The sequence below is a fragment of the Marmota flaviventris genome, chromosome 10 (assembly GCF_047511675.1).
Source record: "Marmota flaviventris isolate mMarFla1 chromosome 10, mMarFla1.hap1, whole genome shotgun sequence".
Classification (NCBI taxonomy): Eukaryota; Metazoa; Chordata; class Mammalia; order Rodentia; family Sciuridae; genus Marmota; species Marmota flaviventris.
In genome coordinates this window covers 37,403,837-37,423,164 of record NC_092507.1, presented here as the reverse complement: position 1 = coordinate 37,423,164, position 19,328 = coordinate 37,403,837, and the positions used below count along the sequence as shown (strand labels likewise).

At 35.5% G+C, this 19,328-nt stretch overlaps 1 protein-coding gene and 1 pseudogene across 1 annotated transcript in view; one reads left to right on the top strand and one right to left on the bottom strand.

The window, feature by feature from the left end:
• Window positions 1-369: 369 nt before the first annotated feature.
• Window positions 370-4,665, top strand: LOC114094072 (sigma intracellular receptor 2-like; annotated as a pseudogene).
• Window positions 4,666-5,302: 637 nt separating this feature from the next.
• Window positions 5,303-19,328, bottom strand: part of LOC114094073 (selection and upkeep of intraepithelial T-cells protein 9-like) — a 37,277-nt gene continuing 23,251 nt past the window's right edge. The window contains exon 5 of the mRNA XM_027937021.2: window positions 5,303-5,500. Coding sequence (XP_027792822.2) covers window positions 5,303-5,500 — 198 coding nt within the window. The remainder of the gene's footprint in view (window positions 5,501-19,328) is intronic.

The following is a 19,328-nucleotide window of genomic DNA, read 5'->3' as shown; positions in this document are numbered from 1 at the left end:
TTCTTTATAGGATTTTAAAATTTTTCTCCAGTGAAATAAAGACACAAATATTCCTTTGTAATTGATATAAGATATTTTGTTTATCCATTTATCCTCCAATGGATGATTGGGTTGTTTCATGTTTTAGCACTTAATGCCAAATGCTACTATGAACATAGTCATACAAATAGCTCTTCTAGATCCTGTTTTTAATATTTTGAGGTATATACACTGAAAGAACAAACAAGGCTCATCATCGGAGAAAATGCCCATTTATTGAGGAACAGCTCTGCTTATTTATAGAGCTGGGGGTGGTTTTACAGTTATGACAGTTTAACAGTTTAATGGTTTGACAGTTGGCATGGGGTGCTGTCTGATTGGTGGGTAAGGATGATGTGAGCCAGCAGGGCTAGTCTGATTGGTGGGTAAGGATCATGTGAGCCAGCAGGTCTAATCTGATTGGTGGTTAAGGATCATGTGAGCCAGGAGGGCTAGTCTGATTGGTGGGAAAGGATCATGTGAGCCAGCAGGGCTCACCATTGGACGGCTCTTCTCGGGGGATGGGGAAGTTAGTCTTTGGAGCTGGGGTGACTCCCAACATACACAGAAATGAATATTTTGGATCCTATTATTAATATATTTTTCTTAGGAATTGTCATACTACTAAGTGCTATAATAGTTACATTTGATGCACGAAAGTAATTTCTAATAGGCATAGCTATACAGTAATGAAACACATCACTTGATTGTTGGTGATGGTGCTGCCATCACAAAAACAATTACCTATATTATGAGCTGTAGATTTCTTCATTACAGAATCACCTAGAAAAGACACTTTAAGTTTCTGAGTATTCTATTCCACCATATCCCTTATAAGGTCCTAGGGCTCTGAGGACTAGATAAAGAAGATAAGGCATAATGTGCCCATCTTTCCTTAAGACTCTGGCCAGCAAAAGCAAGTACCATGGTGCTTGAGTAGAATAGGTATTAACCTCTTCCAGCTTTAGCCTTAATGTGATCATCTTTAGAATCATCCCCCCTGTAGCCCAACCTCCTTCTCCCTGACTCATATAAATTCAGAAAGTATGGAATAATATTAATCTGAAAAGTAAATCCACCCTAAATATTTAATCCAGCACTCCTTACTGAGATGCATTCTTCCTAATTCTTGCATCTCTCCCCAGTCCCTGCTTCAGATCCACTATTTGAAATGAATGCTGTCTGGATCTGTGATATGATCGTGATCCTGTGTATTCTGATGGTCTTCATCACCATGATCATTTCCCTTATTTACTTCAAAGTGAAAGGTAAATGGAATAGGAAATTCATAAAGCATGGTTCCTCCAACTGATGGCTAGAAGCATCAGTTCAGAAGCATGGACTCTCTGATCTTCATCTTAAAAATTGGAGAAAGGAATGAAGACCTCTGACCTATGTAAGGACTTGTGGATTGTATCCTTTTTGAGGTTTCTGGGGGTTCTACCCATCTTCTACCAGTTTCTCAGAATCCATTGACAGTCTCAACTCTGATTACACAATTATGACCCCTTTCCCAGAGAAACCTGGAAGGCCCAGCATTGTTTCATCCAGTCTCTGAAATTCCTGTATACTGAGCTCTTTGAAAGGCTCACATGATTTCTTCTCATTTTATATTCAAGTTAGAACTGAACATTTAAAATCATATTTTTCTCTTTCAGAAACATGTAAGTGTCCATAGGTGTAAGACCAGAAACATTTTTGAAACTATAAAGGGCATAAATCTTTGAAACATTTTTTTGCCCTAACTTGGGCAAAAAAAAACAAAAACAAAAAAACTTACTCTACTGCACATGTAAATTCTCCTGAAAATAGAAGGAAAGATAGAACTAGTAACCCATGAAGGAAAATTTTAATACTTGATTCTTGTGTCCTACCAAAGTCCTACAATCTTTAAAAGTTCTATTAAAAATATTTACATGACATATATCAAAGTATATGACTTTATTATACTCAGCTTTGCCTCTTAAATAATAATACAAATCTATGGTGAGTTATTATGCACAATACAGAGAAAATATTTTTGTTTTTGTTTAAGTAAAAAAAAAGAAAGAAAAGAAAAGAAAAAGAAATTGTCTTCTGTGTTTTCAACTAAAGCTGCATCTACTGGCTTTTGGTTTTCTCTAAGCCACCTTCTGAGAACAGCCAGGTGTTGAGTTTGTTAGTCAGGTAGAACAAGCCAAATGACAACCCCAGTCAAGATGTTATTCACTATTGCAGCATTATAAGAAAGATGCTAAAAAGAAATGTAGTACTGTCTTTCCACTCATTATAGTTTGGATCTAGAATGTCCCCAAAAGCTCATGTGTGGAAAGCATGGTCTCTAATACAGCAAGGTTCAGAGGTGGAGCTTTTTGGTAGTGATTAAGGCTCTGACCTCATCAGTGGATTAATCCTCTTAATGGATTTATGGATTTATAATTTGTACTACTGGGTGGTAACTGTAGGCAGGTGGTCATTAGTGGAAGAGGTAGGTTAGTGGGGTTGTGCCCTTAAGGAATATATCTTGTCCCTGGCTTGTTTCTCTTTTTCTCTTTCTTTCTTTCTCTCTTTCTCTCTTTCTCTCTTTCTCTCTCTCTCTCTCTCTCTCTCTCTCTCTCTCTCTCTCTCTCTCTCTCTCTCTCTCTCTCCTCTTCCCCACTCCATAAGCTGAGAAGCTTTCCATTGCCACACCTCTCCATCATGATGTTCTGCCTTTTGACCTACTGCAAGGGAGTTAGCTGACCATAGACTGAATCTCTGAAACCATGGGCCCAAAATAATCTCTTCCTCCTTTAAGTTTTCTTTTCAGGTATTTTTAAATATTTTTTTAGTTGTCAATGGACGTTTATTTTATTTATTGATATGTGGTGCTGAGAATCGAGCCCAGTGCCTCCACATGCTAGGCAATTGCTCTGCCACTGAGCCACAACCCCAGCCCATCTTTTCAGGTATTTTGATCACAGGGATGAAAAGTTGATTAACATGGTGCTGTTCTTTTTCCCTCCTAGACTAATACTTGAGCAAGGGGCAGGTGATGTGTGGCACAATTGAGGGAAAGTCTCATTACAAAGGGTTTTCGCCATTTGTGGGTTAGGAGCAGGGATGAGGGTATACAGGGAAGGGCTAGGAATGGAAATGTATTAAGTCAGAATGGATAAGGTCTTACTGAAGATGTTCCATAAAATACAAGGCCTCAGCAGAGATGATTGAAAATTGTCTTGGCTGAGAACCCCGATAAAGAGGCCTCTAAAAGGAGGTTCCTGGACCACATATGTCAATGAGTATGACTGCCTGAGGGTGAGGAACTGAGTCCTTGACTACAACTGCCTCCAGAAATGTCAAGGCTCTTGCTGGCTAACAGCTTTTCCCCACAAGGGTTGCTAGGCAAATTCTTTGTAATTTCCACATAGTGGGACGTACAGGATCACACATAGGATTTGGGGCAGGGGTCAGACTTCTCATTACATTGTCAATGCAAACCCCTCCCCCACACACATTTAGATGAAACAAATGCAGAGATGAGTGTTTATTTGCAAAATACAAATTTGTACTCCTTATGAGTTTCTGCCACTAATATAAACAACCTAGTTATTATCATTTGCATTCACAGGAATGGGTTAATGATAAAGAGGAGGCTACAGCCAATATTTTTTCTGTTCAAGTCACACTTAACTATTGACCCAATGGGGGTAGCAGAGTTGATTTAGCCATTTAAATGTTTTTTTCAATTTTGCTTTTTTATTTTTCCCAGAATTCTGTGGGGGGAAAAAGGTTAAAACAATGCATCTAAACTAGAGATTACACAATTCAGTGTACTTACAGACCAAATCATTGTTTTTCTCACCATTATTTTTAGGTTCTTCTAATGGGTCTCATATTGGTAATATTATAGAATTTCATAACAAGAACTTCATGATAGTATGATCAAAATTGAAAGTGATCATAATTGACTGCAAATTGAAATCCCCTTAGCCGCAAAATTTTTGCTTAAATAAACATAAAATTCTTCTTCCCAGGTCTGCTGTGCAGGGTGAACAGCCCCCCAACTCTGGACTGGTCATTGTATTGAGACTGTGATCATCAGGCGCAGCCTTGACTTGCTGCTGGGCTTCTACTTCCTCTTCCACATCCCCATCACTCTGTTTTTGGACCTGCATGCAGGTGGTGCTGCCACAAGAATTCTACTGGGTTATGTTTATAAACCTGCTAACTTGGTATACTAAATAGTTCAAAGACCCTCTGATACAGAGCACCCCAGTATGCTTTAAGTCCTTCATGTTTTGTGAGCTTTTGTTTCAGCTGCCTTCTTTCCCATTGCAACATACACTTTCTTCAAAGGAAATTGCAAGTATATCCACATGCTTGTAATCATCTACTCAGTTCACATCCTAACAACATTAATTCCAATTCTCTCCACATTTCTATTTGGGGATTTCTCCAAAGCCAGTAGTTTCAAAGGACTAGGTTCTGAGACTTTCCGTGAATGAATAACCTCATAGCCATCTATACCCCTACATTCTCATTCCCCTAATACTTCTGGTTTTCATGTTGAAAAACCCCCACTATGAGGTAAAAAGAAAGAAAAAATTAGGGAAACAACCACAGACCCAGGGAAGGATTCATGGGGCAATTGCCCTTCTTGACCCAATACAAGCAAAATTACTCTGAACCCATGTCTTCAGTAGCATTTGAAACACCAACAGCACTGCATAAGAGCAAGATAGTGACAAGTTACATCAAACCCTTAATCTTCCAAGGGCACTGGGATAAACAGATTGATCTGGGGGGCAAAGAAGTGGGGCTATCATAGGAAAGTCATGCCAAATACTTTACCATGTGACTAAGTTCCATTGCAGAATTTCTAAAAGCAGGACCAGACCAGAAACTGGGTAAGCTTCCTCAAAATATGGCCTGCTTGACTCATTCATGAGGCATCTGATCCACAGCATATACACATGACTAAACCTTTGACTCACAATTCACTATAGCTTATCACCAATCCAAAAAATAGTGGAGTGTTTCAGGCCATTCAAATTAGAAATTGTGTCTCTTTAATATTTATTAAAAACTATGTTTTCTTGGCCCTACCTCTACCCCTTGGAGAAAAAAAAGGAAAATATTATGCTGAAGAGGTTTAAACTTGTTCTCCTTAAGATTCAGCCTCAGCATGATTTGTCAAACAGGTTAAACTGGAAGGTGTTTATTTTTTAAACAGGTCATCCCAAGAGATTTCAAGTCACCTTGTTCATCTTATTTCCAAATCTTAGTCATCCATATTTTTAAAGACCATCTGAGGAAATTACCTTCACTCTGAAGGCTGGCATCTAAAGACTGTTCTGGAAGTGTGCTCCCTAATGGACAACTTCATCCTTTCTGATACAGTCTGGTCATTCCCATCCTGTTCAGGGGTGGAGTTAGCTGGGTGTGACAAGCCCAATTTGTACATGTCAGGTCTCTTCATGTTAATTCCATTAGTGTCCTCCAAATCTACTTGAGGCCAACACTAAAGAGGGAAAACACAAAAACAGGTCCCAGCCAACTCTGTTTTTTTTCATTTTTGTTCACAAGCCATATTGATCTAACCATTGGTACCATCTGACTTGGATGCATCTGGTCCAAATAAAGTCAGCTACTGACCAAAAAAAAAAAATAAATAAATATATATATATATATATATATATATAAAACTGCAATATCAAATCGATTTTATTTCTAAAAGGTTTTTTTGGTGTTTGTTTATTTTGGTTTGGTTTTAGTAGTTGCATTCTCTGCACTTATTCTCTGTTCCCTCTCATTGGATGAGAAAGTTGATTATTTCAATTCCATATTTCTAATATTTCATGATTTTTCCAAGTTTCATAAGCCAAAAAGATGAAAAAAAAAGAATAGCATTACCTTAGATTAGGTAGAGGGAAGTGAAAGGAGGGGAAGGCAGGGGACGTGGGATATGAAAGATAGTAGAATGAAACAGACATTAATACTGTATGTATGTATGTGACTGTATGACCAATGTGATTCTACAATATGTATACTCAGAAAAATGAAAAATTATATCCCATCTATGTATGATATATCAAAGTATATAACTGCATTCTACTGTCATGTATAACTAATTAAAACAAATAAAAAAATTTAAAGATGTAAAAGATATTTAGAAAAACTGAAAAAAAAAATGCAAAGACCCTAACTAGGTAAATTCTGATATGTCTTATGATATAAACACCAATTTTATTTTGCAATAGTCTTTCCTAAATAAAACACAACAGACAGAAATTTACTATTATCTGAGTTTTGAGGATTTATAGAGAGAGAAAGAGACAGAGACAGAGGTAGACATGCAGAATATCTTTTAGATATAATTTCAATAATATATGCATTTACTTTAGTTATGAAGAAATAATATGCAAGTTAAATCAAGCTTTTCTCTGGGACACATTTATTCCTTGCAGGCTTCCTTCCAGCAGATATTTTAAGCTAAGGAATTCAAGTTAATCCATTTAGAAATTAAAGTTGGGTTTTTTTTTTTTTTTTTTTTTTTTTGTAGCTTTTAAAAATATCTCTGACATTTCAGAGGGAGTCAATATGTTTTCAAAACATGTTCTCACTTCAACTATTTGCCTTTAGTAAGTTGTAAATTTATTATCTTGAGTAAATCACATGATCATCTCAATAGATGTAGAAAAAGCATTTGACAAATACAACAACCATTCATATTCAAAACACTAGAAAAACTAGAGATAATAGAGATAAACCTCAGTGTTGTAAAAGCTACATATGTGAAAATTCCCTCTAAAAACTGGAACAAGACAGGATGCCCTCTTCCACCACTTCCATTCAACATACTCCTTGAAACTCTAGTCAGAGCAATTAGGCAAAAGAAAGAAGTTAAAGGGATATGAATAGGAAAAGAAAAGCTCAAACTATCCCTCTCTGCTAATGACATGATCCTATATTTAGAAGAAGAAAAAAAAAAACCTCCACCAGAAAACTTCTAGAACTCCTAAACAAAGTGTCCAAAGTAGCAGGATATAAAATTAACACCCATAAATCAACTGTCCTCCTGTATACCAACTGATTGACAATCAGCTGAAAAAGAAATTAGGAAAACTATCTCATTCACAATAACCTCAAAAAAAAAAAAAAAACCTGGGAGTCAATCTAACAAAGGAGATGAAAGGCCTCCACAATGAAAACTACGAACACTAAAAAAGGAAATTGAAGAAGACCTTAGAAGATGGAAAGATCTCCCATGTTCTTGGATAGGCAGAATTAATATTGTCAAAATGACCACACTACCAAAAGTGCTATACAGATTAAATAATATTCCAATCAAAATTCCAATGCTGTTGTTGTTATAAATATAAAAAGCAATCCTGTAATTCATTTGGAAAAATAAGAGGTCCAGAATAGCCAAAGCAATCCTTTGAGAAAACTAAAGCAGGAGGCATCACAATACCAGACTTTAAATTTTACTAAAGAGCTATAGTACCAAAAACAGCATGTTATTAGCACCAAAACAGACTTGAAGACCCAAAGGAAAAGAAAACACCACAAACCCACATAAATACAGTTATCTCATGCTAAAAAAAGTTGTCATAAACATACATTGGAGAAAAGATAGCCTCTTTAACATTTGCTTCTGGGGAAACTGGAAGCCCATAGCAAAACAAAACTTAACCCCTACATCTCACCCTACACAAAACTCAACTCAAATTGGATCAAAGACCAGGTACTAGGCCAGCACTTAGTAGAAGAAAATATAGACCCAACACTCCATCATGTTGGCCTAGGAACTGACTTCCTCAACAAGACTCTTAAAGCATAGGAAGTAAAATCAATAATGAATACATGGGACAGTATCAAACTAAAAGTCTTCTTAGCAAAGGAAATAACCAACAGCATGAAGAGAGAACCTACAGAATGGAAGAAAATCTTTGCCACCTGCACCTCATATAGAACATTGATCTCCAGGGTATATAAAGAACTCAAAAAACTTAACACCAAAAACAATCAATAAATGGGCAAAAAAATTGAACAGGCACTTCACAGAAGAAGAAGTGTGAATAGTCAACAAAACTTATTGGCATCTGATTACCACTCCATTTTTAACTTTATGCTTAATACCAATTGATTTCATCACACCCATGTTTATTGCTACACTATACATAAAAACTGAGACATGGAATCAACCTAGATTGGCATCAAGAGATAAATATAAAGAAAATGTGCCATATAGTCAAAATGGTGTATTATCCAGATATAAAAAAGAATCAAATCCCATCATTGATAGAAAAATAGACTGAATTAAAAGACCTTATGTCAAGTGAAATGAGCCAGACATAGAAAGACAAGTATCACATGTTCTCTTTCATATGTGAAAGCTAAAAATAGTCAACCTGAATAGAGATTGGGATGGGTGTTGGTGGGGTGGGAAAACAAAGATCAAATTTGATCAGTACATACTGTACACAGATATAGAGATATCATATTGAACCCCATTAATATGTATAATTAATATATTATAATAAAATTTTAAAATAAAATGTTATTAATAACCACTATTACAATAAATGATTCTGGAGTTGGAAGTTTCTGTTTAGATTTCATCTTCAGGAATTTCACTTATCTCTGATGGAAGAAGGCTTTCTTAAATACAGTATTCCTAAATGTTTCATTTTACTTTTTTTCTGTTGCTATTGCTATTACAGCTGCTTCTCTCTCTCTCTCTCTCTCTCTCTCTCTCTCTCTCTCTCTCTCTGTGTGAGAGAGAGAGAGAGAAAGAGAGAGAGAATGAATTATTTGTTAGGGTTGGGGGAATTTTCCATACCACAAGAAATAGAAGTTTCCTTTTATGTTTTTATATTTTATAAAATTTTTACTCAAAATATAATTCATGCTAATTGTAACAAGTTAAATAACAGAGACTAGTAAACTTTTTCTTTTTCTATATCAATTTAATTTCCATGAGAAAGCAAAAGTTAACAATTTATTGTCCTCTCCTTTTATATCCATGTACATACACATATTTATAGGCATATATAGCATAAAGAGCATTTTTCTATATAAACACTATCATATTTTAAATATTTAATTTATTTTTGTTTAGTGGTCATATGATGTATTGTCAGTTATATATGTATATACAAATTCACAGTACAGGTGAAATTTAATTTCTATTTAACTATAATGAGTATCTTAGCTGAGTATAATCCCAAGAAATATGAGGATTTGGATACCTAGAACGCAACAAAGACTAGTAGAAGAACTCTGAAATGTAACCCTGATCAATAATTCTTCTGGTATCTGAAATTATCTGAGTCAAAAAATCGTATAACAATGATAAACCTCAGAGGATTTAAAAGTCAGCAGAGAAAGGACATCTTGGAGCAGCAGATCCTATTTTTCATGCATAGTTATCAGTTCAGAATGTCATAGGAATAAAATTATCTGGCTGTACTAATCATGAACATAAACAGACTTTCATGTTTTATATCCAATAAACATTCATCAAGAACTGGAATCTGAAAGAAAAAGGAAGATATATCAATTAGGAAATCAAGATTTTCTGAAGGAAATATGTCGAGAAGGTAGAATTTGCTCTCATGTCTCTAAGTTCTTATTGATCCTTGAATCTATATGGTATTATTTAGAAGTTAGGATCCATTAGGTAGAAAAGTAAAAACCCATAAATATGGCAGAAATGGGGGTTTGAGTAGTTTTTCAGTAAACCTAGCATATGTCTGTCATTTGGAATCACTCCCTGCAGGCAGATGTAATGAAAGATGTGGAGAGAGTCCCAGCTATGGCTTTAAGAACTTCTGAGGATACTAAAAGGATAGAAAAGCACTGGCATACTATAATAGGTAAGACTTTGGTATTATTCACATTTGCATTACTATGATAAAATACCTAAGATAACCACCTTATCTCAACCTTTTAGAGGTTTCAGTTCACAGTTAGTTGGCCATATTGCTTTGGGGACTGTTGAGAGGCAACACATCGTGGCAGGAACATGTGGCAGAGGAAGTTTCTCACTTCAGGGAGGTCAGGAAGTAAATAAAAAAGGAAAAAGAAAGTGACTGAAGTCGCTAAATTTCCTTTTAGGACACAGTCCAATGACCTAACTTCCATTCAGTGAACTCTACCACCTAAAGGTTCCACCATCTCCCAATTACCTCCACAGTTGGTAACCAAGCTTTTAACGTGTGGGCTCCTGGGGGACAATTATCCAAACTATACCAACTCCAAAATCAAATAACTTAACTCAGGGTAACATTTCTTGAATTGTTTAATCTTTTAATTTGATGATCAAAAATGTTTAAATCTTTCAAATGTGATGAACACTTCACAATGTTAATCAAGCTTCTACCTGGCTGAAGACTTGTGAATACTAGAATTTTCTTTCTGGACACATTAAATTGTACATCTATTTTAGTCAACTTTTGTATCACTGTGACAAAAATATTTGACAAGATCAATTTAGAGATAAGAAAGGCAGCAGAACACAACAGACACTAGTATGGCAATATGTAAATCAATGGATGCGTAACTGATGTGATTCTGCAATCTGTATATGGGGTAAAAATGGGAGCTCATAACCCACTTGAATCAAAGTGTGAAATATGATATATCAAGAACTATGTAATGTTTTGAACAACCAACAATAAAAAATTAAAAAAAAAAAAGATCAATTTAGAGAGGGAAAGCTTTGGGGTGGGGCTCACAGTTTCAAAGGTCTCAGTCATAGATGGCCAAGTCCAGTGCTCTGGTCCTAAGATGAGGCAAAACATCATGGGGCAAGGGCTCAGAGGATGAGGAAAGTTGCCCAGCTCATGGAGGGGTCAGAAATCAGAGAGGAAGTGGGAAATTAGTAAAAAAAAAAAAATGCATCCTTCCAGGGCATCCTAGTGACCCACGTTTTCATTCCATGCCCCACTGCCCACAGCTACTACCCAGTCCTTTCATAGAGGATGGACTGATTAGGTTACAGCTCTCACAATCCAATCATTTACCTCTGAACACTCCTCTATTAACACAAGAGTATTTGGGGAGGGGGGCCACTCATATCCAAACCATAACAACATCCATGTAAAAGGTTACACAATTAAACATCAAAACAACTTAAGTGAATACAAATTTTGGAGAAGAAAACCCAGATAAAAATTCCTGAGTAGAGAACATATCAAAAATACAATTTCCCACTTTTTTTGGCTAAAGTTTTATTGGTATTTTTGGAACTTGTAGATTACCTATTATCTGGGAGAATCTACGTCATAAGTCAGAGAAATCTACCAGAGAGTTATTATCATAAGGGTCCATTATAATCATGAAATTAATAGTTAACAGATCTTTTGTGTATTAAACTGAAAGAATTCTTTTGTAAAACAAATGGAAACATGGTTTGGCAATTGTGCTACTCAGTTTTCTATCACTATAAAACAGATCTGAGAAAATTAACTTATAAAGAGAAAAATTTTATTTTGGCTCACAAAAGTTTTGGAGATTCTAGTTTATGATCCTTGTATGGTTGTTTTGGGGGTGTATGCCAAGACAGCACATCATGGTGGAAGCTCACTGTAGAAATAAACTGCCCACCCCATTAATAGGAAGCAAAAGAGAGCAAAGAAGAAGCCATAATTCCATTATCCTCTTCAAAGGCATGCCCCCAGTGACCTAAATACCTCCTATTAGCCCCCACTTCTTAACAGTTCCACCACTTCCCAACGCTGTTGGCCTGGAGACTAAGTCTTTCACACGTGGGCCTTTGGGGACCACTCAACATCAAACTATAGCACCAATGAAATTAAAATACTTACTCTGATAGGTCATAGAAGGAGAAATATTAATATATTAAACTACTTCAGGATTAGAGTTCATAATAACCAAGATTGTAACAAAGGTCAGAACCAGGAACAAGCCTCTTCCATTGTCTTAAAGTTGGGGAAAATTCCCTTTGAGAATGAAGTCCATATAGTATATTTCAGGGAAATACAATTTCTGAAAAACTGGAAAGCTTGAAGCAAAAATACTGGATTAGAGAAATGCAGGTATTGATTGTGCTTTTTACACCATGCTAAAGATCTGGCTTTGTTGTTAACGTTGGATTCAAAAACTAGGAAATCTTGGTATTGTAAACATTTCTTTAAAATAAAATCATTTCTGTATCAATCGGTTTATTCAGAGACAAAAGAATCAATAAGAGATTATTGGATTAGATTAGAATAGAATATATTAGATACTATGAAGGAGGTTTAGAAGAAGAATTGGATCATGCTATTATAATAATAGAGACTTACAAGTTCCATCATGGTCCATCTGCAAGCTGAAGACCCTGGAATGTTGGTAGTATGGTTCAGTTCAAGTTTGAAAGCCTCAGAACCAGGGAAGGTGATGGTCTAATTCACAGCCTGAGACAGAAGGCCTAAGAAGGGGGGAGGGGGGGAAATCACTGAAAGTCTCAGAGCCCAAAGGCCAAAAAGCCTAGTTCTGATATCCTAAGAAGGGGGGCTAGAGAGACACCCTAGCTCCAGAAGAGAAAGAGAGACAAATTTCCTTTCTTCTGCCTTTTTGTTCTGAGTTCCTATCCAATTGGAAGGTGTCTGCCCACATGGAGAGTATAATTCCCACTGAGCCTACTGACTCATACATCCATCTCCTCTGGAGCTACCCTCCCAGACACATCCAGAAATAATGCTTTGCCAGTTCTCTAGGTATCCCTTAATCCAGTTCAGTTGATACCTAAAATTAACCACCATGATTTCCTTCAGATGTGATGTAATCATCTTTACTGAAGCTATATTTTTAAATGAAAATATTACTTGCTACAAAATCCTATTGAAAATTATCTCAATTTGTTAGATAAGTTATCCTAATGTTTCTAATTTTTATATCATCTTGTGAAAAGTCAGAACTCTATTTAATATTTGTCTCTCTGAAGGAAGTGTATTTTCTATTCTCAGGTTAAACATTTTTGCTTCATTTGGTTTTCACAATCTGATTATGATGTGTCCAATATGACTTCATGCCACAACCTGCGCAGCAACAACAAAAGATCACGAGGAGGGGTGATGGATTTAGTTTAAAATGTCTCTTTTTTAGGAAAAATTTTCTTACCTAAATCTGGGGCCAGGTGGAACACTGTCCTCTTATGGAGGAACAGTGACCAGAACTCGCTCTGCATGTTTATTATATAGGGTCTTTTAATCAGGAAGGTTTTGTTTGTTTGTTTGTTTGTTTGTTTTGAGAGAGAGAGAGAGAGAATTTTAATATTTATTTTTTAGTTTTCGGAGGACACATCTTTGTTTGTATGTGGTGCTGAGGATCGAACCCAGGCCGCACGCATGCCAGGCGAGCGCGCTACCGCTTGAGCCACATCCCCAGCCCCATTAACCAGGAAGTTTAACTACAGAAGCTTTTCAATTTTTCAGGGACTGTGATTTCCCAGGAGGCTTGTTTGTGCACTAAAAAGTTACAGTGCAAGAAACATCTCGCAGCTATCCTGCCATTCCCAGAAAACCCATTGTACTTTAACATTTGATACCTGATAGCATCAGAGCCGAGTGTCAAGACTATCCATGTATCCTCACCTTTTGGCAAGGAATATTCTCAGGCTTGACTTTTACCAATCCATGGGATCAGCCAATGACAATGGCTCACTCACTCTCCACAGCTTAGTTTGCATTTATTCTGCTTAAGGTTCACAAACCTCCTTGGTGTACAAACTTAAAAATAAAATTCCAATAACTATGTCTTCAAGAATTTCTTATGCATTGTTTTTATGCTCTTCTCCTCTAGGTCTCTAGTTACATGTATGTTAGATCCCTTCAGTGTGTCTCTTACCTCTCTATGTCTTCTTTTTGTCTTTTATTCTTTCTGCTCTCTGTTCTTCAGTCTGGATATTTATAATTGAAGAGCCTGACAGTTCACTAATCTTGTGTTCTCTCTGCCTATTGTGCTGCTAAGCTTTTAATGAATTTTTGCTTCAGAAATTATATATTCTCTTTGTATAATTCTCAAGGAGATCCCTTTCAAAGATTCCACTTCTATGGCAAAGTAATCTCTTTCTCTACATACTTACAAATTAATTACAGTTATTTTAAACCTATCAGTTAATTTCACCATCTGTGTGGTCTGTTTATGTTTTATTTATTTTCTCTTAGTTTATGTGCAGGTGGTCCTGTCCTTTCTCAGGTGTTAAAAATTTGATTTAATGATAACGATAGTTTCAGAATGTGTCAACTTAGCCAGAACATTTTTCAGAATGCCTTTTCTTGTAATGTTTTCAGATAGTGTGGGAAACAAAGGATTGGGAGATGGAGGGTGGAAGGGAAATAGCTTCTGTCTTGAAGCTTGTATACAACATTGCTTGTCTGCAGGTTCATGTCATTTGTATGAGGCAGCAGCTGAGACTGCAATTGCTCTACATTCCCATGAATCTTCCTTTCAACTTCTCTGAGTCCTAAGCCAAATGTATGTGTGTGTGTTAAGTCTGATGAGTTGGCCCTGGCTTCTTCAAGATAGTCTCCCCAACAATATCAAAAGCAGTAAAAATGAAGATGGGTTTCAGTCCATCCCTATGAGGTTCTAGCTCAATCATGTGGATTCCACCTTATGTGTATCTTTGTTAATGAGATCCATTCTCATTAACAATGTTATTTTCAATGCTGCCATTGAGCTGGGGAAGGGGGCTCAGAGCATAGGACCAAGGTAAGTTAAAATTCCGCAAAGTTTAGTGTTCTCACCAAAACACAGCTTTTTTTTTTCTTATAAATGTTCCCTTGGTTACTACAAGTTTTGTTTAGTTTCCAGAACTCTGAAGAAAAAGAAAAAAAAATGATGTTTTACTTTTCTTCTAGCTTACCTATTGTTCTATATAGGGAATATATTTGTCAGCTCAGACAGCCATAATAACATACTGTAAGCAGGTCAGCTAAAAAAACAGATATATCTTTTCTCAGAGATCTGGAGTCCAGAAGTCTGAGATCAGACTACCAACATGTTTGGTTTCCAACCAGGCCTCTCTTTGTGAATTGTAAGTAGTCACTATCCTATTGCATACTCACAGGACCTCTTCCTTATGTGTGTTCAGAGTGAAAGAGTGGGCTCTTCAGCATTTCTTCTTATAAGGACACTAATCCTACCTGATCAGGGTCCTATCCTTATAACCTTACTTAACCTTAATTACTTCTTAATAAATGCCTCCTTTCTAAATACAATAGCATTTAAGGTTAGAGCTTCAACATATGAATTTGGGGATTGTGGGGATAAAACATACAGTTCATAATAGGAAAGGATTTTTGGAATTTCTCACTTCATTCTTTACACTGATGTCCTCAACTGCCTTTTAAATGTATATTTTATTCATCCTTTTGAATGCTTCTTCTAAAAGGAGCTCAGAAACTTAAAGTAGAACTATCACTCTTGTTTGTTGTTTGTTTTTTTTTTTTAGTGTACTTTGTCTCTTTTTCTAGTAATAAATTTTAAAAATGTATTTGCTTTGCCAGGAGTGGAATTAAGTGGTCTCTATAGAATCAGAGATATTCAACCCAGACTACTCTGGAAATGGAGCATCCAGTCAAGCCACTGGACTCTCATGCCTTCTTTCAAGTATTTTGCCAATGGTATACCATCTGAACAATATCTCACACATATACAGATCTTTGAATTTTTTAAATATCAGGCCCATTTTTAACTCTTTGTTCCAGTCCATATCCTGTAGTAGTACCTACTAACGTTCTTAGATGAGCCAAAGCAAAAGTAATATGAGAACTATTCTCCCAGTGACAGGTTGAGTATCCCAATCTTGTTGCAAAATTTCTAATATATCTGCCCTCCTCAGAGTTCCCAATGTGATTCTGCAATCCCATATTACTTGTAAGTACCTTTTCAAGGCATATTTAGAAGGAAGAAACAACAGTACTATTAACCAACTAGATGTCTTGGGAACAGGACAGGAAATTCTTCACAGAAGAAGGAACAGCTGGGCATAGAGGTACGTGTCTGTAATCCCAGTGACCGAGGAGGCTGAGAAAGGAGGATCACAAGTTCAAGACCAGCTTTGGCAGCTTAGTGAGACCTTGTCTCAAAATGAAAAAGAATGGGGATGTGGTCAGTGGTAGAGTGCCCCTGGGTTTAATTGCTAGTACTGGGCAATGGGTGGGAGGAATAAAAAAGTTAACAGCAGTGCCCAGATTTATATCCTGGGAGATTATAAAGATAGAAGTACTAATAAATAAGATATAAAAACAGGAGGAAAAGAAGATTTAAGAGCATCAAAGGAAAAAGTGTTTCAATTCTGTACATAGATTTTGATGAGTTTGTGGTAAAGATGTTTAGTAGGCAATTGAATAAGAATTTGATCATATGTCATGATAGGTAAAATGTTGTAATCATTCATGTATGTAACAGCAGAGAATTAGATGATACTGCAGGAAAATCAAACTATATGGTAGTGAATGTAAAAGAGTTCTCTGTAATGCTAACCAGTCATTTCTTGGACTTTTAATGAATTTAAATTTATTTATTTCGCTTTTACTAACATTTAAGAAAGAGAAAAGGAAAAGGTAACTATCAAAATAGAGGATAAGTGCCTTAAAATAGCTGAGAGATGCACATATAAAGAAGCCATGATCGCTTTTATCTGAAACTTCGAAAAACTAAAGTCTGTTGCCTTTTTGGTACCAGTTGACAGCCAAGGAGTTGCTCAGTCCAAAATATCTTCCAATTATTATCATGGTGAAAGTCATATTCTTAAAATTCAGTTCACTGTTTTTTATATTACTACTTTATCCCAACTGAGACCACTGATAAAATGTAAGGGATGTCCTATTTCAGTAATGACATATAAAATTACTGGCATTTTAGTAAAAAAAAAAAGTGATTTATTTTAAAGTGGTACATTTTAAAATTCCACTTTTATACACAAAAGTGGAATTCATTATGATATGGGCATGTATATACTTATTAATTTCAGTCTTCCCTTCCTCTCCTTTCCCATTTCTCCTCCTCCCCATCACTTCCCTTCTTCTACTCCACTGTTCTCTCTTCTATTTTAATGAGATTTTTAGAAAGTTCTTATTTCTCTCTAGCTTCTGAATATAAGACAAAACATTCAACCCTGATCTTTTTGAATCTTATTTCACTCAGCATGATGCTCTCCAATTCCATCCATTTACCAGCAAATGCTATTTCATTCTTCTTTATATCTGAGTAATACTCCATTGTGTAATATATACTACATTTTCTTTATCTAATCATTTTATCAGAACTCATTAATAACCAATAAGGAGATGATATACCATACAAGTTGATTTAATGTTATTTATTATCTTGTTTCTCATCTTGTGCATGAAAAACAGAACTGCATCTAACTAATTGAAGTTCTTTGTTGCCAAAAAAGAACATTGATGTTTCAACAGTACAAAAAAAAAAGAATAAAATATCTAAGAATAAAGTTAACCAAGGAGATAAAACGTATGTACACTGAAAACTATAAAATACTGGTGAAAAAACTGTAGAAGACACAGAAAAATAGAAAGACATCTCATGTTCATGAATTGGAAGAATGAATACTGTTAAAAATTTCTGTACTACCCAAACTGAATTATAGATTCAATCCAATTTCTATTAAAATACCAATAGCATTTTCTACAGAACTAGAAAAATAATTCTAAAATTCATACAAAACCATAAAAGACCCTGAATAACTAAGGCACTCTCAAGCAAAAAGAACAAATCTGGAAGCATCACATTTTTTGAGTAAAACTATATTAAAAGACTATAGTAATGAAAACAGCATGGTAATAATATAAAATAATACATGAACCCATGGAGCAAAATACAAAGCCTAGAAATAAACCCTCAAGTATGTGGTCAAATGATTTTTTTTTTACCAAGAATACCTAATAGGAAAAAGACTTGTCAATAAATGATTCTAGGAAAACTGGATATCTACATCAAAAAGTAAAATAAAGAGCCAAGTGTGGTGGCACACACCTTTAATCCCAATGACTCAGGAGTCTGAGACACGAGGATTGCAATTCAAGACCAGCCTCAGCAATTTAGAGAGGCCCTGAGTAACTTAGTGAGACCCTTTCACAAGATAAAAAAAAAAATTTAAAATGCTGGGAATGTTGCTCAGTGGTTAAGGACCCCTGGGTTCAATCTCTGGTACCAAAACAAACAAACAAAATGGACGCCACTCTTACACCACACTCAAAAATCAATTCAAAAGAAAATAAATACATAAGTGTAACACCTGAAGTGATTGAAATTCTTAGAAGAGAAATTAGAGAAAAAATTTCTTTACATTTGATTGATATTTTTTTGACACCAAAAGCATTGCAACAAAAGCAAAAACAAATAAATGAGACTATTAAGTAAAGAGACTATCAGACTAAAACTTTTCAGCACAGCAAAGGAAATAATCAACAAATAAAAAGGCAGCCTATTGAATGGGGGAAAACATTTGTAAACTATATTTTCTAAAAATTTTTTTTTAATTTTTCTACATTATTTGTTATTTTGAATTTTATGTAAACAACTAAAATATTTCATATATTTTTAAAACTAAAGTGTAAATTACTGTATGAGCCATAGTTGTTTTCAGGCTCAATGAAAAACAATGAGTAATTTATGTATCTTTATATTCATATAAAAGCATTTCAACTTACTCTGAAAATCTTACTATATTGAATGAACCATTCTCATTATAATAAAATTTAGTCTTACATGAAAGCCAAGCATCTCATGATACAAATACCAGTAAGTGCCCATTTCTGTGACTTCTGGAAACCACTAGAATCAGCTGAATAAAGCACTTGACTTCTCAACTTATTAAACTGTCTCTCAGAGAATGTTGTTACTGTGTTCCTAGTTCCAATCCAACCATGCAGATCTCACAAAGGAACTTCAAAAAGAAAACTTTTCTTTTGGGGGTTGTAGCTCAGTGGTAGAGTGCTTGCCTAGCACATGTAAGGCCCTGGGTTCAATTCTCAGCACCAATAAAAACAAATAAATAAAATAAAGGTATTGTGGTATTGTGTCCATCTACAACTAAAAAGAAAAAGAAATCTTTTTATGTTTTACTAACTCATTAATTGTTAATATCAATGGGGGTTTGGGGGATAGTTCTATACATGCATACAACATGCATTCATCAAATCCAACCTCCTTTTATCCACTCACCCCTATACATCGTTCCCAGCTCCTATTAATCACAATTCTAAAGTCAGATTGACTTTTTTTATTTTCCACAAATGAGGGAGAGCATGTGATACTTGTATTTCTGTGTCTGGCTTATTTCATTTAATATAATGTCTCCCAGGTACATC